Source organism: Rhinopithecus roxellana, chromosome 21, assembly GCF_007565055.1.
Source record: "Rhinopithecus roxellana isolate Shanxi Qingling chromosome 21, ASM756505v1, whole genome shotgun sequence".
Lineage (NCBI taxonomy): Eukaryota > Metazoa > Chordata > Mammalia > Primates > Cercopithecidae > Rhinopithecus > Rhinopithecus roxellana.
Genome location: NC_044569.1, coordinates 41,991,204 through 42,018,233, shown reverse-complemented (window position 1 = coordinate 42,018,233; position 27,030 = coordinate 41,991,204). Strand labels below are relative to the sequence as shown.

At 35.5% G+C, this 27,030-nt stretch overlaps 1 protein-coding gene across 4 annotated transcripts in view; it reads right to left on the bottom strand.

Moving 5' to 3' along the window:
- The window catches only part of SMCHD1 (structural maintenance of chromosomes flexible hinge domain containing 1), a 158,369-nt gene that overhangs the window by 53,520 nt on the left and 77,819 nt on the right, over positions 1–27,030 (bottom strand). For 3 of the 4 annotated variants that reach the window (XM_010353189.2, XM_030926202.1, XM_030926204.1), the window contains exons 22-32: positions 25,826–25,898; positions 23,764–23,903; positions 22,947–23,081; positions 19,543–19,770; positions 12,969–13,117; positions 11,997–12,085; positions 10,803–10,921; positions 7,504–7,671; positions 3,831–3,956; positions 1,371–1,450; positions 968–1,125 (exon numbers count right to left, since the gene is read on the bottom strand). In XM_010353189.2, coding sequence (XP_010351491.1) covers positions 968–1,125; positions 1,371–1,450; positions 3,831–3,956; positions 7,504–7,671; positions 10,803–10,921; positions 11,997–12,085; positions 12,969–13,117; positions 19,543–19,770; positions 22,947–23,081; positions 23,764–23,903; positions 25,826–25,898 — 1,465 coding nt within the window. The remainder of the gene's footprint in view (positions 1–967; positions 1,126–1,370; positions 1,451–3,830; positions 3,957–7,503; positions 7,672–10,802; positions 10,922–11,996; positions 12,086–12,968; positions 13,118–19,542; positions 19,771–22,946; positions 23,082–23,763; positions 23,904–25,825; positions 25,899–27,030) is intronic. The other variant, XM_030926203.1, reaches the window with a different exon arrangement.

Here is a 27,030-nt window from a genome sequence, read left to right as displayed (position 1 = left end):
ACTTTCTTGTATGATTTTCAATAGCATACAATAGCCAAGAGATCATTATATATAATATTCCCATTATATTTACCACCTGTAACATTCATTTGGCACCTGTTATTATAGTTTTTTAATAACAGGAAATAGATCTCCCTGAAATAGACTTAATATTTTACATATGGTATAGAGTCTACTTTATAAAGTATAAAAAGCTATGTATACATGTAACTTAATTATTAAAAATTATTGTCAAAAATTTTTTAATCTAAACTTTGAGGTGCTTCATTCACTACTTAAAACTATGTACAGGGATTCACCTTTTTAAGAAAATGGAAGTCTTCCAGAAAATTATTTGTGTAAAGCAAAAACTAATTTCCTATTGACTTAATATCTGCCACATAATATTGAAATCATCTGCTTCCCTGTCTCCTACATTAGACTGAGCACACTGAAAACTGTCTTATTCATTATTGTAATTCAGAGCACAGCATAGTATCTTAACATAGCAGTATTTAATAAATGTTTGTTTTTCTTAAATATCTTTAATCATAAATGCTGATGTGATATATTTTCACTCAAATTAAGCTAAATGATTCTAGTTATGATGGGTTTAAGATCACAACACAATATTTAGTAGAGCATAACTCCATAATTCTCACCATTTGGTTCCTATTTCTTTCACACAATTTTACAATTCAGTGAATGTACAAACACCACATGAATTAATTACCTCAGCCTATCAGTTTATGTATGAACTTTCAGTTCATTCTTGATATTAAAATAAATTCAAGACACGGGAATGAGAGTAGGCATTGCTAAGTTAAATATATTTTCTTTGCCACTTAAAAGGATTTTTTTTTTTTAAAAAAGGCTATTATAAGCATGATTTTTTATTGTGCTAAACACCTAGGATAAGTAATTTATTCCACTAACTGTACAAAGTAAATTATCATTATAGATTTATTTATGTATATGAAATACTCACCAGTGAAAAGACCTCCTGCTAAGAAGCAAGCATCTTTATCATATTTAACATTGAGACGAACGGGTTTTTCTGGATCTGGAAGAATCATTAACTTAATTATAGGTCCTTCTATGATACTTTTGTTATAGATGGCTTTAACCTGCAGAGTATGCTCTCCTCTAACAAAACAAAACAAAAGAGGAGAGGGGTTCAAATTACATTTAATTAATTTTAGTTAATAACCTAAAAATTCTGAGACAATTTACTGCAAAGTTCAACTCTTAGAAAACCTCTCAACTTCTATTCAGTCTCAACTCTTGCCTACCATTAAATAGAAGGATAGTCATTACTTTTAACTTTAGCAAGCAGTAGAAGAAAAATGAATCTCTATAACACCAACAACTATCAAACTTTTGGTTCTTACCTAGGGGCAAAAACACTGAATATTCCCAAATTAGCCCTGCCTTTCTCATCTGTTTTATGCTGTTGGTTTGAAGGCGTGAGCTAAAAACAAAACAAAACAAAACAAAATGGTTAATTAGAAAATTCTAGAGATCAATCAAGTTCTTTTCTTCCATTACAATGTTCTTTCCGTCTATTCCTATTTTAAAAGCAGTATTTGCATACTTCCAAAATATAAATTTTAAAAATCTGAACTAGTTGGAATAATGTAGCATGTAATGATATAATCCAAAGTAGAGTAACAATCACTCATCTTGATCAATTTCACTAGAATTTAATGTATTTCAGTTACTAAGTTGCAGATTTCTAGCTCACCATTTCAATATCACTGATACATCAAATGAAGTTTGTTTACACAAACACTGAAGGTATATTCTAAAGCTGGGGCAGGTGTAGGGGACTGCACTGGAGAAATATATACTGAACACACATACTCAAGTCAAAGGATCATAGCACTATCTTCATTCTTCATTTTTCTCTTGAATGTTTACTCAGATACACTTCTCAAATTTTTACTGCAATACTACATTCACAGTGATAACCAAGCTTTCACTTTCAAGAGATTAAGAATCAGTGGCCACATTTCCTAATAACGGATTTAGAAGGGTCTCTCAGCCTTTTACAGATGGTTCTCCAGAAACCAGAATCATATCTTTATTATGGGGTTAAAAATAATCGTCATCTAACTCTACTGGGAGCAAACATTCAGAATAACAGTGAATTTGTAGACCACAGTAGAAGAAAAATCAGACTTTCTCCCAAACCCTAAAACCCATCTCAACTTAATAGAACCTAAAGAATAGGTAATAATGGTACATGCAGACAGGAAAAGCAATAGCTGAATAGGAAAAAATGAGAAAGCACACGTGAAATGATAGGATGAAGTCCTATGTTTATACCTGTCCCAATTACTCTCTGGTCCATTGTCTCTCAACCCATCTTTCTCAAAATAAGTCTCCCATCTGGGTATCAAATCCTTACTGACAAGCCAGAGAAGTAAGTCTTTTCAGGTCTTATAGCAGCAATATCATAGACTCATTTAACAGACTCATTTAAAAACTCCAACTGTAATTACTATGAAAACAGGTCCATGTGTATAACAAGCCATTCTTGGCACTTTAATCTTCCATACAACTTTTAAGATCACCTTTTCAGGTTCTGGGAAATCCCTACTGGGATTCTGATTGAACTATAAATAATTGCAAGAGAAACATCATCTTTATCAACTGGTTTCTTCATTACATTTATATTTATTTTTTATATGTGGAGGGATACTCAAGATTGTCTGAATATGACCCCAACTCCCCCTGGCTTGCCTAGTAACAACCTGGCTGGGACCAATGAATTCCCTTCAACAAATAGAAGAGACAGTATAAAAATACAACTTTATAGCCAGGCATGGTGGCTCACGCCTGTAATCCCAGCACTTTGGGAGGCCAAGGCGGGTGGATTACCTGAGGTCAGGAGTTTGAGAACAGCCTGGCCAACATGGTGAAACCCCGTTTCTACTAAAAATACAAAAATTAGCCAGGCATGATGGCACATGCCTGTAATCCCAACTACTCAGGAGGCTGAGGCAGGAGAATCACTTGAACCTGGGAGGCAGAGGTTGCAGTGAGCCAAGATCACGCCATTGCACTCCACCCTGGGCGTTGCAGCGAGACTCTGTCTCAGAAAAAAAAAAAAAAAATTATATACACACACACATACACACACACACACACACACACACACACACACACAACTAGCAGCTTTTCCTCTTTCCCCTAGAAGGAGGGCCTCCAACTTTGCACCAGCCCCTAGATCCCAAGCAGCTTCTCAATACTCATGGGAATAACTGATACCTAATCTTGAACTTTCTGGTAGTCAAGACTGTTCCCCAACTTTATAAGACCATGTTCATACTTGCCCCATAAGAAGAACCACAGAGGGCAGGAGCCTCACCCTAGAATAGACCAACATGTTCTAGCAGCTCTGCCCAGGATCTGGTAGCTCTCTATAAGTACAGGACAGGTACCTGCATGACTCTTTTTGTTTAGCCTCACCATGTATGTTTCCCCAATAATGCCTGTTCCTTAATCCATTCTGTGGGTCCCTGTAGTATCTGTCTTCATTCACTTTGTCAGTGTTAATTATCTATTTATTCATCCTAATCTGAAATGCAAATCTTACTAGTACTATATAAGAAACATTAAAACAGTCATAACTGTACAATGTTGGCCCCGTGCTGTACTATTGTAATATATAAATTCTACTTCCTCAAAATAATTTAAAAATTTTTTGAGGTTTATTTACGCTAAGTAATAATAAAGATTATGTAAAATATATTTTTTAAAAAAGAAGCAATATGACAGCTAAAGATACTATCATGAAAATGAAATCCAGAATTTTAAATGAAGATGTAAGGAAGTTTAAAACTTACCTTTAAATTGCTAGCTTTTGTAAGACTTATTTTAACATGTTGTACCAGTGCTGGATTATCCCACTGATCACAAAGTTGAACAATAATAGGGTTCTGTAAATCTCTTCCATTAATCACTGGAATGCACTGAAAAGAATAGAAATATTTTAAGAAACACTAAAATATATGGGCCAAACAATGCAATTACTTGTATATTTGTGTAACGATCACTTAATTTATCTCTGTTCTATTCGCAAATGGCTTCTTTGGTCAATGAAAACAAACTTTTGAAAGTCAACTAAATTGTGTGACCCTCTTATCGAAATGATAAATGATCTGAAAAAAGGTAAAGCAACACCTGACATTACAGTCTTCCCTCAGTATCCACAGGAGATTGGTTCTAGACCCCTAGTGGATACCAAAAGCTGCAGATATTCAACTTTTTTATATAAAATTGCATAGTATTTGCATATAACCTAAGCGTACACCTGAAATCATCTTTAGATTACTTATAACATCTAACACAATGCAAATGCTATGTAAGTACTAGAATGTGTTCAACAGAAATGGAAACCTATCTTTGGTTCTCAGATTTAGCATTGGCAATCTCTAGTTTAGCTTCTCCTTCAGTTAATGTTCAGCTCTCTTGCCATTGTGCATTAAAAATAGTAACATGGCTTTCTAGCCCTTGGTTAAATAGGACTATTCACTGATGATCTACACTGTCTTGTTGACTTAAAATGCTTCTTGCTTTTTCCCTAGCTAATATGTAAGGCTGTATAATTCCAGAAATCTGCTTACTGACCTATTAATATTGGGCACATCAAAGGAAACACAGTGTTAAACAAGATACCTGACAAAAGCCCAATCCTCTGGGTCAACATTTTAAAAGTTTACAAAAGATGAAAGGGAACTAAAGAACAACAAAAACAAAAAACTGATTTATCACCTCCCTTCTAACAAGAATGTTCCTTCTGCTTCCTCTATCCCCTACTCTCAACTGAGGTAGTTGGTTACCAGATTACGGGAAAAGGCTGCTGAAAATGGAAAGAAAAATTAACATTCTGCTATGGATAGGACATTATGAAAAAACCAAAGACCCTTGAGATTGGTTTAGTTGTGTCCCTCTACCATAAAGTTTACACAGCTACAGCCTTGTTCCCTCTGCCAAAGTTTACAAAAAGCTTGAATTTTGAAAACTTCTGAGTCCAAATGTAAACATACAGTATTTCATTCCTAATCAAGTAACTGTTTACCAAAACTACCTTTAAAGGACAGTCTAAGTTTGTAAAGGACTCCTAGCTACTTTTAAAGGTTATCTTTAAGCAAATGACTTGCAGCCCAAACGACTAATAACAATGTTTTCTAGAAAATAGAAAAAGCAAATTTCCAAAAAAAAAAGTTCATAAGCATTTTAATATCACATTTAATGTTACTTTTTAATACTGGCATGTTAATATTTCAGAATTTCAGTTTCCTCATTTACTTATCTTTTTTCTTTTACTTTTTTACAGAGACAAATTCTCACTATGTTGCCCCACCTGGTACTTTTTAACTCCTGGGCTCAAGCAATTCTTCCACCTTGGTCTCCCAAAGTGCTGGGATTACAAGGCATGAGCCACTGCACCTGGCCAGCTCCCTCATTTATAAAGAATAATATATGTATTTATTTACACCCATATATTTTTCTATTCATCATGTTTATATATTATATCAGTTCCTCCTCTTTGAACAGATCCTATCAGGGAGAAGATGGGTCAGCAATTAGAAAACTTAGAAAAATTAGATATCAAATAATCATTTTTCTAGCCCCATCTACATATAACCATATCTCAACAGACTGATATATTAGTTTATGTTTTAAGTTTCTGGATTATTATGGATCTACAAATAACTCTTACAAATTTTTGAGCCAACAGCCATCATTATTTTTTTATATTTATCCCCCAAAATGATATAAGACAAACATGTCCAGTTTTTTCCACCTCAAAACTATTTCACACAACTGTTCCAGGTGATAGTCAATCAACAAATCCCTTATTGGCATCAATAGGTATAAAAAGTGGGTTAATTTATGTTTTGTAAGTGCTCCCAGAAAAAAAAAATGCACTGGCTTTTCAGTAAAACCCTTTAGTCAACACATTATTATTTTAAAATCTGTGTTTTATAAAGCACACTGTCATAACCAGTTAATCTGCTTTTTAAACTCACAAGTGAAAAAGAGCAATCTCAAACTAAGGCATGAGTATGTTAACCTTTCTTAGATGACCTGCCCCTTTACTAAGATAAATTTACCTACTACCATGATTGTGTGAGTTCATTTTCTTTTACAGAAAATGTGGGCTGGGAACGGTGGTTCACACCTGTAATCCCAGAACTTTGGGAGAATGAGGCAGAAGAATCGCTTGGGCCCAGGAGCTCAAGATCAGCTTGGTCAACATGGTGAAATCCTGTCTCTATTAAAAATAAATAATTTTTTAAACTTTTTTAAATAAAAATTTTTTCAAAGTTAGCTATCACATCAACAGTTAAAGTCCTGGCTGGGTGCGGTGGCTCATGCCTGTAATCCCAGCACTTCGGGAGGCCAAAGTGGACATACTGCCTGAGGTCAGGAGTTTGAGACCAACCATGGCCAACATGGTGAAATTCTATCTTTACTAAAAATACAAAATTAGCCGGGCATGGTGGCACATGCCTGTAATCCCAGCTACTTGGGAAGCTGAGACAGGATAATCGCTTGAACCCGGGAGGTGGAAGCTGCAGTGAGCCAAGATCGTGCCAATGCACTCCACACTCCAGCCTGGGTAACAAGAGAAACTGTTTCAAAACAAAACAAAACAAAACAAACCGTTAAAGCCCTGCTATTCCATAAGCAAATGCCGGTATCTGGACATTTTAAAACTAGAATTCCATCAAAGGATACAAAATTTCAGTTAGATAGGGGTATTAAGTTCAAAAGATCAATTGTATGATGATGTTTATAGTTAATAGTATATTGCATTCTTCAAAACTGCTAGGAGAATAGATTTCAAATGTTTTCACCACAAAAAAATGTGAAGTAATATGTGTGTTAATTAGCTTGATTTAGCCATTCCACAATGTATACATATTTCAAAATATGTTGTACACAATAAATATGTACAATTTTTGCCCATCAAATTAGAATTCTAAAACTTCAGTTAAAAAAAAAAAAAAAAATCAAAGGATTTGGCTGACATTTACAAAATTAGTGTTTAAAATTTAAGTACTTGCATAGGAAGGCATACTGAAGTTTTTATGGGTATGACTTGATGTCTGAGATATGCTTTTTAAAACTCCAACAAAAAGTTATTAGATTAGTATAAGAGAACAAAGAACAAAATTGGCAAAAATCAGTAACTGTAGAAACTAGGTAATTGGCACATGGGAGTTCGCTACACTATTCTTTTTATTTTTATGCATGTTTGAAATTCTCTGTAATGTAGTTTTTAAGATCTGAATTATTACACTCATTTTTAACAAATGAGGACACAATGATGAATCAAATAGCAAAGTATTAAGACTCACATTACCTTGCTCTTTTGTTATTTTTACTGTTAACAACTGTTAGTTGTTACTTTAGCAACAAAATATATCTGTTCTGATCCACTGACAATCTGAAAGTAATAGGCCATGTAATATTAAATTCTCTCAGTGAAGACATGAAGTGACTTACCTCCTTCAGTTCTGGCCAGTCTATAAGAAGAAGTTTAGCAGGAGGTCCAGAAATTAGTTGCACTCGAATAAAGTCAGAAAACTCGTGCCAAGTAAAACAAAGATCCTTATTTCCAGGAGGACCTGGAATAAATTTGATGCCTCTTACACTTATACTCTGTGTGTTTTCCTAGTGAGAAAAAGTACATTGAGAAAGACAGGGGGTATCACTTAGTTTTCAGAAAAACAAAATAAAATGTTTTGTCATTAACCCATGGGCATACAGATGTGTTTCTTGGTAACAGGACAGAAAATAAATTGTACCTATGCAATAATGGCATGTCATAAATTTTATTTTCAAGAGAGGAGAGACTGAATTTCTTCTTTCAAGGGGTAGGGGATCCAAAAGGTTCTGGCTATGTCTCTTTATCTTACCTTTTCTTAATTTCCCTCTTCCTTGTACTGTCTCCTTTCTGCTACCTGAACAGCTTTTATACTTTTCTTTCCCTCTGTTTGCAACATTACTTACCAGATATACACATTGTTTTTCTTTAGATTTTTGTACATGATACCTTAATAAGAGGCTCTCCCCTGATCACCTTACTTATTGGCATACTATCTATCCCCTTACTTCCTTTTTCTTACCTCTCATTTCTCATCTATTGGCCGGGCGCGGTGGCTCAAGCCTGTAATCCCAGCACTTTGGGAGGCCGAGACGGGCGGATCATGAGGTCAGAAGATCGAGACCATCCTGGCTAATATGGTGAAACCTTGTCTCTACTAAAAAATACAAAAAACTAGCCAGGCGACGAGGCGGGCGCCTGTAGTCCCAGCTACTTGGGAGGCTGAGACAGAATGGCTTGAACCTGGGAGGCGGAGCTTGCAGTGAGCTGAGAGCCGGCCACTGCACTCCAGTCTGGGCGGCAGAGCAAGACTCCGTCTCAAAAAAAAAAAAAAAAAAAAAGAAAAAAGAAAAGAAAAGAAACTAGCCTATAATCTCTGCAATATGACTGAATGATTCCACACTGGCGTGAGTGCTATAGTATTCATATTTTAACGGTGACCCTTGAAGATTCGGTCATCTTAAATTTCTACTAGGTCCAAACCTACTTCATCAAAATTTTGCTTTTGTTTCTGGGCTGCTGTAACAATATTTCACCAAAATTTTAAAATCAGGCCAGGCACAGTGGCTCCTGACTATATAATCCCAGCACTTTACGAGGCCTAGGCGGAAGGAGCCCTTGAGCCCAGGAGTTCACGACCAGCCTGGGCAACAGAGTAAGACCCCATCTCTACAAAAAATTTTAAAATTAGCCAGGTGAAGTGGCAAGCGTCTATAGTCCCAGCTAGTTGGGAGGCTCTGGTGGGATCACTTGAGCCCAGGAGGTCGAAGCTACAGTGAGCCATATTCACAACATTGCACTACGCTCCAGCCCAGGCAAAAGAGTGAGATCCTATCTTAAAAAATTAAATAAATAAATCAGAGAGAAAACTTCATGTTTTATGTTCTCAATGATCTGTAGAACAGAACATTTTATGTAAAAAGTCACTGCAAAATAATCAAAATTAATCTCTCCTAAAAGCCCAATAAGCATAGAAGAATTTTTCAATATTCAGAATACAAATTAAATAGATATTCCTTAGTAAAATGTACTGAAGTTCAAAATATGTAAAGTCTATCTTAGGGTTCCAAATTTGATAGCTCTTCTGAACCAAAAGCCCTTCTGAAGGGGTGATTTCTTTTTTAAAGTCATGTTGGAAGTTGTTCTGGTTTTATTTCAAATCTTGAAAATGAAATTGCATTTACAAATTGTAGATGGGTACAAACAGAATTAAATATATAATTCCGAAAATAGGCCAAGATGGTATACATCAATTACAGAACAACAGAAGTAGAAAAAAGTCCACTTGGCTGGAGAGTAAAGAGCTATGGAGAGAGAAAGGGGTGAGATTATGGTAGGGTGGAATACTATAGGTATTACAGGCCATACTAAGGCAATTGATTTCAAATGCAGTAGAATGTAACATGCTGATAGGTCTAATGGGTAGCATGAGAACTGAAAATTGACCCCTGGATTTGGTCAGGTAGAACAAAGCAGAAAAACATGATGAGAGTGGCTTGCTACAGAATGACAGAAAAGGATGTGAAAACATACAACTCTTCCAAGGAGTTTTACTATAAAATGGAGGAGGGCAGTAGATGGACAGGAATACAGAGCCAAATGAAGCTTTGCTGGTTTTTCTGGAGGGATTTTTCCTTTTGTTTGTTTAAGATGAGTGACATTCCAGCATGTTTACATGCCGGTGGGACGGATCTAGTAGAATAACTGAAGATGTAGGAAGATCGGTTATAATTTAGGAACAATTAGGAGCCTGTGCACAGAATGATAGGAAGCAGGGATTGTTTATTCATAACCATAGGAGCACATTTATTTTCTGATTTCATGTACCTGTAGCGTGAAGCTAGAAAATGGAAGAACCTAAAAGTCAAAGAGCACATTTTATCATTGTGGAGGGAACAAAATATCATTCAAAGTTCCTCAGTAGTGAAAATGATAAAACATTAGAAAAGAGCAGAACAGATTACTGGAGACAGAAACGCTAGTTAGAAGGGAAACATGGAAGTTATTTTTGTGACTACCCCTGTTAAGAAAAAGTGTAATAGAGACTCTCAAAGAGGAAAAGTTTTAAAAAGCATTCAATGATCTAAATGAATTTAACTTCCCTTTGACCTGAGAGATCTTCTCTCTCACCCACTGTGGACTGGCAGGTTCCTTAAGACCCAACTCCACCATGTCCTTTTTGCTAAAGCTGTCTCTACCTCTCCAAGCAGAGTACAGCATGCTTGTTTGTTTTAAACTGAAAGAATTCCACCAGAGTTTTTATTTTTTAAGCTAACCTGAATTAAGTGCACAGTTGCAAACCTTTATAATGATTTTTCTCCTCAGCATCCTGTTAATACAGGGTTTAAACACCAATAAATTTTATTTAAACAGCTACTATGAAAAGCTATCAAAAAAATCTATACACCACAATCTTTATGGATAAAATGGTATGATGTCTGGAATTTGCTTCAAAATGATATGGTATGGGGAGAATGATGACTGCTGAAGATGATGAGAACACAAGAAATATGCATTCTATGTTTATTTCTGCGTATGTTCAAACTTTTTCATTATAAGATTTTTAAATGCCTTTTATGACTTTTCAATTTAAAAACTAAAATCAAACTTTTTTGTTATACTAGTTTTTCCCAAACTTTTTGTTACACATATAACAATAGAATGAATCAAACCAACATGGTATAGAAAATAACCATACCTGAAAGGTTGTTTTCAAATTTGAGCTATCAAGTCCAACCCCAGCAATTGACAAAGAAGATAAAGAACTTGGTGAAAATGCTTGAATCTGATTTCCGTACTGATCCGTAATTATTAGAACTAAAAAAGGGGAAGTTTTATTTTAGTATTATCTTTTAATAGAAGATATAAATATCTACAATATACTTTATAAAAACATGCTTAGAAACTTACTCTTTGTTCTCTTACTAATTTTTGGTATAAAATAATTATACTCATTTTTTAAATTCACTATAAAATAAAGATTTACATAAGTATATTTTCAACTACATTTAACACGATGCTAATGTTAATCAGATTTTTTTACCATGAAAATTTGAAGATAATATTTTAATGTAATTTTCTAGACATAAGAAAAAATACATAGGAATCCATTCATACATATACATTATACTTTCATGTTTAAAAAAATTTTTTAATGCAGCCATAAAAAATGATGAGTTCATGTTCTTTGCAGGGACATGGATGAAGCTGGAAACCATCATTCTCAGCAAACTAACACAGAAACAGAAAACCAAACACTGCCTGTTCTCACTCTTAAGTGCGAGTTGAACAATGAGAACACACGGACACAGGGAGGGGAACATTACACACCAGGGCCTGTCGGGGAGTAGGGGCTAGGGGAGGGATAGCACTTAAGAGAAATACCTAATGTAGATGACGGGTTGATGGGTGCAGCAAACCACCATGGCACGTGTATACCTATGTAACAAACCTGCACGTTCTGCACATGTACCCCAGAACTTAAAAAGAATTTTTTTAGGAGTACAGTATCACTATTTTGTCCAGGCTGGCCTCAAACCCCTTGGTTCAGGCAATCCTCTCGCCTCAGCCTCCTGGGTAGCTGGGACCACAGGCACGTGTACCATGCCAAGCTTACTTTATACTTTTCTTATTAACTTCTAATTAGTAATATTATTACTTCTAACAAAAGGCAAGATTTTTTTCAACAAAATATGTTTGTTAAACTGATTTCAAAGCTATGAGCCCGGGCAAACGTAATGAAAATACTTCAATCTTGTCTGACAACAGATTTTAAACCAGTAACATTATATGAACCCAAAAGCTTTCCTTTCAGATTACATATCTAAAACATCCATAGAAGGAAACATCAGAAGTTTTTTTGTTGTTTGTTTTTAAAGCAAGCTATACTAACCTACTTCTCCTTGAAGCTCTTGGCCAATCTGTACGGTTTTTCCTCCTTTCATCTCACATTTTAAATGTTTAGGTTCATCAGGAAGTGGTCTGAAATTGTTTAACAAGTTAGAAGTCTTTAGTTAGACCATTAATTGAAGTAGTTCCAACATGCTACAGAATAACATATATAATGTTCATATCCAATAACTCAAATATAATAACACCCCTTCAAATAACTGTTTAATTTATATAATCTGCTATTAACCCAAAAGAAAATAGGAAAAAGATACTTTGCAAAGATAGTAGAGAATACGGACCAAAAACTTACAAACATGTTAAGTCACAGTATTTATGCTGGATTAAGAGGAAATTATGACAAGAAAACAGACGAGTTAATAACTCATTGAGTGATGTCATCACGGTCAGAATGCAGCGCATTTGAAAATTCTATCTCAAAAACAGAACTATCCTAAGTGTTGGGAAAAGTATAGAAATGGGTAGAGGAATTGAAGTCCAAGAAGTTATTGGAAAAGAGGTGGCCAAGAAATTGATAGGCCAGTGTAAAAGTTTTTTTTTCACACATTCTCTTAATTCTGTCCCTTCAATATAAGTTCTACATATTAACTCTGGTGGGACTCTCAGCTTTAAAAATTCTCACTAAGCAATGAAAGAATTTTTCCTTCTGAACAACACTGACTGATCACACTGTATCTTTTGTATTTTTCATGTCTTTTTCATTTTGCAGGTGTTTTCACTGTTGCTGGCACTAAACTTTCCTTTAATAAAGGTTCCAGATACTAGGCGGCCAATTCAGTGCAAGGTTATAGTGATAAAAATTAATCGCTATCACCAATGATACTTTATTCCAAAGACAATCTATCATATTTCATTGAAACCGTAGTATTTTTACACTAAAAACAACTTTCATATATGTGCAATGGAGGAAAGTATTTTGTTGCCACAGGCCGCAAAATATAATGAGTCCACAAACCTTACTGTAAATGCACTTTCCAAAGACACATGATCATCTTGGAATGAAACCTGGCAATAGCGCATATCTTTTACAGATGTTGGTACTTGCACATCAGGAAGAAGACCCTGTAGCAAGTGTTCTTTGTTAATCTCAGGAGTCCAATTAACCTAGAAAAAAATGATATATTTAAGAATAATAAAGCTTAGTCTGTGTAATGTTCTTCTACTGCCACTTATCTACTTTTTTTTTTTTTTTTTTTTTTTTTTTTTTTTTTTTTTTTTTTTTTTGAGACGGAGTCTCGCTCTGTCGCCCAGGCTGGAGCGCAGTGGCCGGATCTCAGCTCACTGCAAGCTCCGCCTCCCGGGTTCACGCCATTCTCCTGCCTCAGCCTCCCGAGTAGCTGGGACTACAGGCGCCCGCCAGGTCGCCCGGCTAGTTTTTTGTATTTTTAGTAGAGACGGGGTTTCACCATGAAAACTACATTATAATCCATCTTCTTCACCCCCAAGAAAAAAGTCTCTTTATGGTCAGAAATGGTGTGGTTCATATACTATTATGATACGAAGGCATCCCCTTTGTCTCTGTTGTTAATGTTGCCCTATTTTTGTTTTTTTTTTTTTTTTTTTTTGAGGCAGAGTCTCGCTCTGTCGCCCGGACTAGAGTGCAGTGACCAGATCTCAGCTCACTGCAAGCTCCGCCTCCCGGGTTTACCCATTCTCCTGCCTCAGCCTCCCGAGTAGCTGGGACTACAGGCGCCCGCCACCTCGCCCAGCTAGTTTTTGTATTTTTAGTAGAGACGGGGTTTCACCGTGTTAGCCAGGATGGTCTCGATCTCCTGACCTCGTGATCCGCCCATCTTGGCCTCCCAAAGTGCTGGGATTACAGGCTTGAGCCACCGCGCCCAGCCTGTTGCCCTATTTTTTAGTGAGACAAAATAAAAATTGTTCAATCATTTCTTTAGTGCTTTGCCACAAAAGTATCACTGTGGCCATTATCGTTTAAAAGTAACATATAAATCAGATCATGTAATTCTGAAAAGCAATATTCAATTATTTTTTGAAAAGAATCCTATTTATGGGAAGGCTTTGAATGAGATCTAGGTGGACCTTATTCTTACTCAGCAAGGTGAGAAAAAAAGTTTTATTTAACTTTCTGGACATACTTTGGCCTTAATCTCTTCTTGGGTGCTTTCAGTTCTGTATTAATTTACATCTCTTACATTCCATATTTTGTCATTTAATCCATACTTTTTCAAGTTGTTTGCTCTACTCTGTCCTTACTTTTAAACTTCCAATACTTTCTATTTAAGAATTCTGACCTCAACTTTCTCTCTACTTTTATTTAGACTTCTATAGTTGATTTTAAAATCACTCATATTCTATTTTTACTTTTAGATTTTATAGACAAGGTCTTTCTCTGTAGCCCAGGTTGGAGTGCAATGGCATGATCACAGCTCACTGGAGCCTCCAATTGCTGGGCTCAAGCAATGCTCCTGCCCCAGTCTCCTGAGTACCTGAGACTACAGGCATGCACCACCAGGTCTGCCTAAGTTTTTATTAAGATGGGGTCTCACTATGTTGCCCATGCTGGTCTTAAACTCCTAGCCTCCAACAATCCTCCCACCTCAGCCTTCCAAAGTGCTAGGATTACATGTGTGAGCCACCATACCTGGCCTTAAAATCACTAACAATCTTTTTTTTAAAAAAATTCTAATTTACACTTTATTTTTCCTCTACTTTTAGGTTCAGTGGGTACATATACAGGTTTGTTACATGGGTAAATTGCATGTCGCTGAGGTTTGGTCTATGAGTTATCCCATTGCCCAGGTAATGAGAATAGTACCCATTAGGTAGTTTTTCAACCCTTGCTCCTCTACTACTCTCCCCTTTTTTGGAATCTCCAGTGTCTACTGTTCCTATATTTTCCATGGGTATTTAACATTTAGCTCCCACTTATAAGTGAAACCATTCAGTATTTGGGTTCCTGTTCCTGTATTAATTCACTTAAGATAATGGCCTCCAGCTGCACCCATGTTGCTGCAAAGGACATGATTTTGTTCTTTTTTATGGCTGTGTAGTATTCTGTGGTGTATTTTCTTTATCCAGTCCGCTACTGATAGGCACCTATGTCTTTGTTGTTGTGAATAGTGCTGAGATAAACAGAGACTGCATGTATATTTGGTGAAATGGTATATTTTTCATTTGGGTATATATATAGTAATGGTATCGCTGGTTCAAATGTTAGTTCTATTTAAGGCTGAGAAATCTCCAAACTGCTCTCTACAGTGGCTGAACTAATTTACAGTAACAGTGCATAAGTATTCCTTCTTTTCTACAACCTTGCCAACATCTGTTATTTTTTGACGTCTGTTATCTTTAAATATAGTCATTCTGACTAGTGTGAGATGGTATTTCATTGCTTTTGATTTGCATTTCTCTATGATTATGATTATGATGTTGAACTTTTTTTCATATATTTGCTGACCCACATGTATGTATTCTCTTAACAAGTTATCTGTTCATATCCTTTGCCCATTTTTTAAATGGGGTTGTTTTTTGCTTGTTAAAGTTCCTTACAGATTCTGGATATTAGACCTTTACAGAATATATAGCTTGTTAATATTTCTTCCCATTCTGTAGTCTGTCTGTTTACTCTGTTGGTAGTTTCTTTCGCTGTGCAGCTCCTTAGTTTGATTAGGGCCCACTTGTCAACTTTTGTTTGTGTTGTAACTGCTTTTGGGGACTTGGTCATAAATTCTTCGTCACGGCCGACGTCCAGAATGGCTATTTCCTAGGTTTTCTTCTAGAATGTTTATGGTTTGAAATCTTACATTTAAGTCTTTAATCCACCTTGAGTTAATTTTTGTATAAGGTAAAAGGTAGGGATCCAGTTTCATTCTTCTGCATATGGCTAGCCAGTTATCCCGGCACAATTTTTTGAATAGGGAGTCCTTTCCCATTGCTTGTTATTGTCGCCTTTGTCAAAGATCAGATAGCTCTACATGTACAGGTTTATTTCTGGGTTCTCCAACCTCTTCCATTGGTCTATGTATTTGTTTTTGTACCGGTAGCATGCTGTTTTGGTTACTGTAGCTCTGTAGTACAGTTTGAAGATGGGTAGTGTGATGCCTCTCATTTTGTTATTTTTGCTTAGGATTGCTTTGAGCCCTTTTTTAGTTCCATATGAAATTTACAATAGCCTTTTTCCAATTCTGTGAAAAATGACAGTAGTTTGATATGAACAACACTGAATCTGTAGATTCCTTTGGGCAGTATGGTCACCTGACTCATACTAGTTCTTCTGACTCATGAGCATGAAATGTTTTTCCCTTCTTGTGGGTATTACCTACGATTTCTTTCAGTAGTGTTGCAGTTCTCCTTGTAGAGATCTTTCACTTCCTTGGCTAGATGTATTCCTAGGCATTTTGCATTTTTTGTGGCTACCGTAAATGGGACTGATTTGGCTTTCAGCTTAAAAGTTACTGATATACAGAAATGCTACTAGTTTTGTACACTAATTTTGCATTCTAAAACCCTACTGAAGTTGTTTATCAGCTCCAGGAGGTTTTTGGCAGTCTTTAGTGTTTTCTAGGTATAGAATCACCTCCACAATGAAGGGACAGTTTGACTTACTTTCCTATTTGGATACCTTTTATTTTTCTCTTGCCTGATTGCTCTGGGTAGAACTTCCAGTACTATGTTGAATAGAATTGGTGACAGCGGCATCCTTGTCTTGTTCCAGTTCTCAAGGGGAATGGTTCCAGCTTTTGCCTGTTTGGTATGATGTTGGCTGTGGGTTTGTCATGGATGGCTCTCACTATCTTGAGGTGTATTCTTCAATATCTAGTGATGGCTTTTATCACTAAGGGATGTTGGATTTTATCAAAAGCATTTTCTGCATCTATTGAAACCATATTAAATCATATGGTTTTAACTTTGCTTATGTGGCAAATCACATTTATTTGCGTATGTTGAACCAACCTTGAATCTCAAAAATAAAGCCTACTTGATCGTGGTGAATTAACTTTTTTTTTTTTTTTGAGACGAGTCTCGCTCTGTCGCCCAGGCTGGAGTGCAGTGGCGCGATCTCAGCTCACTGCAACCTCCGACTCTCGGGTTCAAGCAATTCTCTCTCTCAACCTCCTGAGTAGCTGGGATTACAGGTGCCCACCACCACACCTGGCTAATTTTTGTATTTTTTTAGTAGAGATGGGGTTTCACCATCTTGGCCAGGCTGGTCTTGAACTCTCAACCTCGTGATTCACCTGCCTCAGCCTCTCAAAGTGTTGGGATTACAGGGCGTGAGCCACCGCGCCTGGCCCATGGTGAATTAACTTTTTAATGAAAATCACTAATATTCTGTCTCCTAGTTTATGCTGCTCTAATGTTTTTAGTTACCTTTTTATCTTTTAAAACCATCTTTAGTCTCTGTTCTTTATTGTATTAAAAAAAAAAAAAGGAAAATAAGAAGGAGTTCCACAAAAAAGATAAAAGGCTTTCCTCACTCACCCTGGCTATGTACCCCTCTGAACAGATTCCCCAGCTCAGTTCAGGGTGAATTCCCTCTATCTTGGCTTAATTCTCTCAACACCATAAAACCACTGTAAAGGCTGTACATTCAACTTAAGAAAAAAGGAGTATTCACTATCTTTACTGTCAATGAAGAAGTGCATAGACATACATAATTACCAAATTAGAGGCACAATGTGTCAAATGCAGGCAACAACCTTAGAGAAGGTATGATAGGGAGAGGCTCTCCACTCAATGTTTTTCTTAAACTTCTTAAGAAACGAGGCAGTGGAAGCATGATTGTGAGAAAAGGAAATAGCTCAGAAGCCACATCCCTGGCACCACTATTAAACCACTACCTACCTTCAAATCTGCTTATAGAGATAAAATGGTTACCTCCTTTCCAAGCAGAATCAGAATTATTTCTATCTCAATTCTCTCTTCCCTCATTACAAAGGGGAAAAAAGCTGGCTAGAACAAGCATTGTTCCAAATAAGATTTTAAAACTCATGTCAGTTGAACCCATGCTAAATAATCCTTTTGAATTACCAGATCTTATGTTTGGAAACACAGGATGGGTATGGTGTATACCAGTCTGAAAGAGCAATTGCCAAACAATGTTAACTCTCCAAAAATTTGGTTAACTGGGACTCCTTACTAAGAGTCTATGAATGTCAGCTCTCCAGACATGGAGGAATGCTTATTTCTAACTACCTCAAAAAGCCTGGAATTTTGGTAAATTCTTTTTCCACACTTGGGAATTTTATCTTCATAGACGTCAAGGGGAAAAAAGTACAGTAAGTTCTGTTACAATGCTTACTTTGAAAATGCAAATTTGTTCCAATACAATCATGTTTACCTCAAAAATGCAACTTTGTTCCAATACAATTATCAGTAAACAATTTAAGCATAAGGCAAATTTTACTTTTGCTTAGGTACGATTTCATCTTTGAAAAAACTAGGTCAACACAGAAAACTGTGCGCAGCTGAACCAATCAAATGGGAACACAAAAAATGTTGCACCTCAAACACCTATCAGTCACCTCAGTTGACTATGTGTTAATGAGCCATGCTCATCCACAGACTGTTAAAACAACTTTCCCCTCACTTTCAGACAACCTTCCTTCCACCACTTTACAGTAACTCAAAAGCTGCAATCATTTCTAAGACTTCATCAAGCTAGGTAAACTGCCATATTATTACAGTATTTATGTACTTCTTAACATTTAACATGTATTATCATGATTGTTTTTGCCACTATTTTATTAGGTTCTCTTAATGGGTTACTGAGAAAGTTTGAATATTGTGCCTCTAGTTTCCATTTTCCCTCATAAGTCCTGTGATTTTTTTATTGCACAATTTTGCACAGCAGAGTGATTTTGAAGAATGCATGTGTCTCATTATAGAAGAACAAACTGAACTTTGAAAGAAGCGAAGCAAGCATAGACTGTCCACTATTATTTCAGTCAACCATAAAGGAAATGCGAAAAACCTGTCTACTTTATGTAATAAGACTCTTAACATTTTGATTTGGGTCCCTGTTCAGTGAGGTATTAAGTTTCAACATGCAGATTCAACCCTATCAAGGTACAAATGTCATATTTAGATGACAGCAGGTTCATGAGGACCAACAAAACTCTTTTCTAAGGATATTTTTAGAGTGGTATACCAATTTCAGTAATTTAAATGGCCAAATCGAGGCTCTGTAGTTAACAACACTGTTTCACTGCTTGCCTTTAACAGATCTTTTGTTTAGTGCTTTCAAAACTGCTACCAATTTATTGCTAGCTTTATCAAGGTGGTGATGTTGACTGTGACTGCAGAAAAACAGCTAGTCAGGAAGAGCACAACTAAACAAAATGCCAAAACCATTTTTTTCTAAGTATAATTTTGTCACACATGAATCATTCGCATTTCAACCTACTCCATGAAAAAAGCTTCTTCTTCTTAGAATTTGAAATGATAGTATAATTTTTCTGTGACAACTTTTTTTAGAGACTACCCATAAAACAGCTTGTTCAAAGTCTTACAAACATAAAATTTAAAAAGTTCTTACAAATAACCAATCTGTTAGAGATACTTACTTTAATTTTTTCTGCTAAAGCGGATGTTATATTGATTTCTCTTTCTCCTTCATCATACATTTGAAAAATAAGATTACGCATAATATCACCTGCTATCCAATTAACCTCATCCTGATGTTTGATCTGAATTGCCTTTTGTCCTTCCACACTGAATATTTGTAGTCTTGCAACATGGCTACTGGGAAGTAACTTAATAGTCTTCTCCACAGGTGCCACATCTTTACAACTCTAGGAAGAGAAGAAAACACAAACACTGAGTGATATCTGTACTGAAATCTTACACTCCTGAAGAATTTACTTTCAATATTAGGGAAGACCATCTCATACATTGTTATACTCACAGGTTTTGTCATTAAGATGGCATTGTACTATTAATAATTCCGTATGTTATACCATCAGGTTATAAACGACAGTGGCCACATTCTTGAAACAAAAACAATTATATTTGGACTAAAAGGATTCCCTTCCTCTTTTTTATTTTTTTATTTTTATTTCTGAGAGAGTCTCGCTTTGCCTCCCAGCTGGAGGGCAGTGGGCAATCTTGGCTCACTGCAACTTCTGCCTTCTGGGTTCAAACCACTCTCCTGCCTCAGCCTCCAGAGTAGCTGGGATTACAGGCAACTACCACCACGCACAGCTAATTTTTGTATTTTCAGCAGAGACGGGTTTCACCATGTTGGCCAGGCAGGCCTCAAACTCTTGATCTCAGGTGATCCACTGGCCTCGGTCTTCCAAAGTGCTGGGATTATAGGCATCAGCCACTACACCCAGTCCCTTCCTCTTATTTCCAAGTTTCTTTAAAAGTATTGCCAACTTGTGAAATTTAATTATGTTCATACTCTGTTAGTATTTATGAATAAGAATAAAGATGTAAGAAATTAAGAACTTTCCATAAAATCAGAGACAAACAGCTACCATAAAATATATTATTTAATGGTAATAGATTACATTAAGCTTTCAGTATTTTTTCAATTCATAACACATTGGGGTAAGTGATCAAGGTTGTTTACAGCCAGAGAAGGACTCTAGACGCCCTAAAGACAACTGGTCAATATACCGGCATATTCACAATTTATTATTGGCACACCAGTGTTCTACAGATCAAAGAAAAGACCTAGATTATGCTATATAAATTGATTTTAGGCACACAAAATTAAAATATTACATTATTATTTCATAATCTAGTTAGAGTCTATTCATCAGCATACACTAAATTTAAAACAAGTTTAAACATAAAATACCTTTATAATCTTACCTAACTCTTGTCTCCTTCCTCATCCAGTTGTAGCCATTTAACTTACGGAAGACTATCCATGTGAGTGATATTAAAAATTCCTACCTCACAGAATGTCAGGCACACAACCATCTTCTGTTGTATCTTACTTGCTTTACTCCTAAACTCAGTTACTGCCATTGGATAACATTTTGTAACTGCATATTAGAGGACTTCTGTTGGTATTTGTTTTAATTGACCTGAATTCTTGGTCTTCTGCTGATTGGTCTGTAGTATTTACATAAGTCCTAATGCCTGCTGCTCTTGCCTCCAAGTCCAGATTCCTCCCTAATTCATAGTCATCTTTTGCAAGAAAGTGTGCTCAAAAGTATGTTGCCCATATTATTGCATAAAGAAAATGCATAAAAAAATACTTTAAGGTTATCAAATATAACCAGCTTAAAAAGAACTGGAATGAAGAGTCACCTCATTCTAATTCAAAAAGTAAAAGACATCTTGTATCCATTTGAGGTTGAAGCTATGTTAATAACTGATGTATAATTAGTAGGAAAGTATGAGTTAATCAACCAATTAGATTATCTATCACCATTATCAATTACTAAGAAATCACATTTAAGTATTTTACTTAAGTACCTGTACTCAGCAACCTTAGAAGTTTTACTTAAGTATTTGTTATCCCACTCCGCAACCTTAGACTGTTTACAGCTCCTGCCTCCATGCTGGCTTCGCTATCAGCCATGATGCATCGCCAATAAAATGTATCCTACTGGCACATGATATAGAAATCCCTTTGTGGGCCAGGCACAGTGGCTCACACCTGTAATCTCAGCACTTTGGGAGGCCGAGGCGGGTGGATTACGAGGTCAGGAGATCAAGACCATCCTGGCTAACACGGTGAAACCCCATCTCTACTAAAAATACAAAAAATTATCTAGGCATGGTGGCGGGTGCCTGTAGTCCCAGCTACTTGGGAGGCTGAGGCAGGAGAATGGCGTGAACCCAGGAGCGGGAGCTTGCAGTGAGCCGAGATTGCATCACTGCACTCCAGCCTGGGAGACGGAGTGAGACTCCGTCTCAAAAAAACAAACAAACAAAAAAAAGAAATCCCTTTGTGTAAAAATACAAATAAAAAGCTATGTGTGTATAGAAAATTATATACACATATTAAAGGTTTATATGTCCTTCTGTGGTGGTTTAAATGGAGATATTTACCAAACTTTTTTTTTTTTTTTTTTTTTTTTTGAGACGGAGTCTTGCTCTGTCGCCCAGGCTGGAGTGCAGTGGCCGGATCTCAGCTCACTGCAAGCTCCACCTCCCGGGTTTACGCCATTCTCCTGCCTCAGCCTCCCAAGTAGCTGGGACTACAGGCGCCCGCCACCTCGCCCGGCTAGTTTTTTTTTTGTATTTTTTAGTAGAGACGGCGTTTCACCATATTAGCGAGGATGGTCTCGATCTCCTGACCTTGTGATCCGCCCGTCTCGGCCTCCCAAAGTGCTGGGATTACAGGCTTGAGCCACCGCGCCCGGCCCCAAACTTTCTAAAACAAATGAGAACCATAAAAAGCAAAAGGGTTGGGCACAGTGGTGCACGCCTGTAACTTCAGCACTTTGGGAGGCCAAGGTGGGAAGACTGACGGTGGACAGGAATTTGAGATCAGACCGAGCAACACAGCAAGACCCTCTTTCTCAAAAAATAAATAACAAATAAATAATCAGGTACACTGGTCCTTGTCTGTAGTCCCAGTTACTTGGGAGGCTGAGGTGAGAGGATCACTAGAGCTTAGGGGTTGGAGGCTGCAGTAAGTCATGACTGTGCCACTGCATTCCAGCCTAGACAACAGAATGAGACCCTAACTCTTAAAAAAAAAAAAAGCAAAAGAATAAAATTATGTATTTTAATAGAAGAAAAATATTTTAGGGAAATATAAATCAGTAATAGCTTCAGACACTATAAAAGACACTGTAAAAATCAAGACAATTACTAATATTTGACACAAATGTTAAACTAGTCATTATAGTATTTCATATTGCCTTTGCTTTGCTTTGGCTGAAAGAACCACAAATACCTCATTTTTAGAAGTTAACAATTTTGCAAAACATGTTATTAAGCAGTTGAAGACTATTTGTATGAAGACTCAGTACAGTATCAATGAGTAACAATAATAACTTACAGGTATTTCAATTCTTGCTTTAAGCATCTGGTCTTTTTTAATATTCTGAACTTGAATTGCAGATCCTGTTAAAATACTGGTTCCGGAACTACTGCAATCTACAACATAGACTGGAAGGTTTGGAGCACCTGAAAACTATGTGAAGGATGCAAAATAATGTAAGACCCTATCGAATGTATTTGATTATTCCATAATTGTTCAAAGTTTCAAATAATTCACTAGAGCTATTATTTCTGGCAATGAATAAGAAAATTCTAAGTAAAAGTCACTAAAACTCTTGAATACTGAACAAAAACAGTAATTTTCTACTGTACTATGTAAAATTTATCTGTTTTGGAAGGAAAACCAACTTCCTCAATCACAATCCTTTTCTTTTTTACTTAACTGGATTTTCCTTTTCTTTCTGCGGTCTTTTACCTACCTTCATTTAAGCATCATTCCCAATTTTTTTTCCCTTGAAGTAAAGGAATAAAGAAGGCTACTCCATAGGCAGAGCAGCCCATTCCCAATCTTGAAAGACATTTTTGTCTTTCTATTCGTGTATAATTCATGTGAAATGAGAGGGATAGAGTCAAGGAAGGAGAGGTGAGTAAACCTTCATCCACGAATTTATGAAACTGGGCACAGGTGGCATCTTTATTGATTTAGGAATGATTTAAAAAAAAAACTATTGGCAATAAGATCCCACAAATCCCTCCATGGAATAACCATTTCAGACTTAAATCCTATGTAAGATTTACTATTAAGTGGCTAAAACAGTCACTGCCACTTACTATAAGGGACTCAAAATAATCGAAGTATCTTCCAATAAGCTTACCTTACAATGAACAATCAGTTTTGGTTGTGCTGTTATGTTGTCTGATTCATCTAAAACTTCCACCTGAAATGGGAAAGCTGTTCCATTTTCTATAACTAAAATTTCGGAATCAGGTTTCACTTTCAATCGACGAGGCTGACCTAACAGTAAATTATACAATGAAATACATATTCAGGTTTCAAAGACTGAAGTACTGAAATAGCAAAAGAAACAACTTTAGCATTAAAGACTCAATATTTTATAAATATTGCCAAGAAAGAAAAATATAGGCAATGTCCATGTTTAATCGGTTTCATCCCAAAATGCATAGATTCAATACATGACAAGACTTAATCTCAACTGTATAAAATGCTTGGTGTCTAGGCTTTTATTCCACAAGGTACGACACAGTGATAATTCACATTAGAAATCACCTAAAATCTTTAAAAGATACTGAGGAAAAGGTATTCAAAAAGAAAAATAACGGCTTATTAAAACTATTTACCAATTTTACATGATGATTTTTCCGGCACAAGTAACTATATGTTTTAGACATTCAAAGAATTAGTTCTTGTAATGACATGATCAGGTCATTCACTTGTTAGATTGTCCACTACCTCTGATGTCATAAGCAATTAACATCACAAATTTCCTCTAAGATTAAGAAAAGTAGGCTTATACTTCTGCAGTAAGCCAGTCTGATTTGTTCCATAAACACTGATATTTTAAAATTCAATTAATGCTACATACTGATAACACAAGTATACGGAGAGAATTACTGAAAATATTTATTATACTTTGTACTAATATTAGTTAATATTCATTTATTTACTATATATGAAGTATTGTGCTAAGTTTTATTAAGGATTATTTTTACATAAACATCACAATAATCTTAATGAAGATGTTACTATTATCATCCCCATTTCTGAAACTGGGATTCAGATAAATTAAGTATTTCTTCCAGGTCACCAGGCTAGTAAGTAGCAAACATAGGTTTAAATCCTGATTTGTAATTTGAAACTCCTTGACTTTTATCACTATACCATGATACTTCCTATCTACCCCCCAAAAAGAACTATCTAGCTACTAAGAAATATACTACTCAAATCCATACTTATTAATAATCTAACCTCTAAAATAAATGAATTTTTGTTGATACGTATGATTTTTTTCTTGTACTTCCACCAATGGACCTACCTAAATTCTTTAACAATTCATACTGGAGGAAAATGTCAAACAACTTGAATTTGTGAACGCAAATAGCTGATATGTTTCTTTTTACCTACAATCAGTAACAAGATCACATATGCACACAGATATGGTTGTGGTGTTGTTCATATCAGAGCTAAATCTAACATGCTAAACATTGCTGTGTTTTACAGGTGCAGGCAGTTCTTACTTGGCACAGTAGGTGTTAATGAAAACTCTTGCATATTTCAACTGTGTCCTCCATTGAGTACTACAGAACTGTGCAAGGCAAGGACTACCTGTAGTAACTCATTTAATACTCCTAACAACCCCAAGGGAGTAGATATTATCTCATTTTACACAAGAAGAAATTGAGGCATAGAATGAGTTTACCTAGACACTAACCCAGCAGGGCTGACTCCAGAATGCACTTAGAACCTCTACCATAGACTGCCTCTCAAATTAGCCAGCATATTCTATCCTATGTAACTTTAATGCAACTTCATTTTCTCAAGTTAAGTCCTTAACTTAATAAAAATAACATTAGAAATTTTTCTTCTTAAAATATGAAACAGTTGTATAAACAAAATGTAAAGAACAGACCCATCTCTAATAAAGCCTAATAGATATTTTCCAAGAAACAGTTCCCCAAAACATTTCAATATCCAAACTTTTCTCCCAATGTTATATTTAGAATGTCAATAACATCTTCCTAAATGTTTTCCTTTTTAAAAACTGGTCATTTCTGTTAGTGCTATGGTTTGACATTTAAATGTATTTTCAAGATTTATACCACTACTAAAAGCCCAAAAATCTCTAACTTTATAGCATTATACTTTAACATAAGAATATTATTTTAAATAATTATGAATATTTCTTGAAATAATATTACCAGGTAGTAATTTCATTTTCAAAATCTGTGAGTCTTCTTTTAAGCCCGGCAGAGTAACCTTCAGATTATAATTCTGTTGAAAAAAAACAGTAAAAATTAAACCCAGTCCTAAATACATACTTAAGTAGTTTATCACATCAATTCTGATTTATATTTTGGTTTTATTTTCATACCATTGTAGAAATTACTTACCAATTTTATACTTACTAAAATTATCATATATGGAGTCAGAAATCTTAGAGGAAAAAAACTGATCAATATTGCTTCCTTACAGACAGTGAAATGAACAGAATTATGGTAGAACCTACTTTTCCAAAATAGGAATATCATTTTAGGATCAATTTTTCTCTTAAATTTTTATTCTCAAAAGGCATAACCTCTGAATAATTATCATAATCAAGATAGATATTATAAAACATATGAAATAGTAAAGTAGAAAGAAACAAAAATCACAAAATTTTGAAATGCAATGTGGTACTCTATATTGGATCCTGGAGCAGAAAAACAAATTAACTGGAGACAATAAAATAAGTCCACAGTTTTGTTAGTAGTATTTTGTCAATGTGTGGATAAATAAAGTTCTGTCAGACATTAACAGGAAGAACTTTCTACATGCAACCTCTCTATACTATCTTCGAACTCCTTTGTAAGTTATTTCCTCTAAAGTTATTTCAAAATAAAAAGGTTTTTATAATCTAGGAATTTTTAGTAAGTTTATCTTACTAAAGTCAAATTTTCTGTGAATTTCAAGTTCTTTTTCCAGAAAAATCTGAATTCAGAAAGAATCAAGAACTCAATTGTTGACTTGATTATACAAAGCCGTACACAGTACTTGAAAAAAATACACATGCTCTGTTTTAAACATCACACTGATAGGGAAAATATTTAAATATTTAAAGTAATGATACACTGAAAAAAAAATTAGATACAGTGTTTTTTAGTCAGTTAAATCTATTAGCTGCTTTATAGACCTAATTGAAAAATTACTTTATTAGAGTTTCTATCTTTAGCTTCCCTGTTTTTTTTTTAGACCAACAAACTACGCATAGGATTCCTTCCTTAACTGTATCTCTCACCAAACACTTCCTTTTATCTAAATATCAAAGTGATATGTTTAAAGATGTGAGCTGAAGTTTCCCATATTTCTAATCGTCATTTTTGTTCTAAGAAAAATATTCAAAAGTGGACAGAAACAGTAGGAGAGA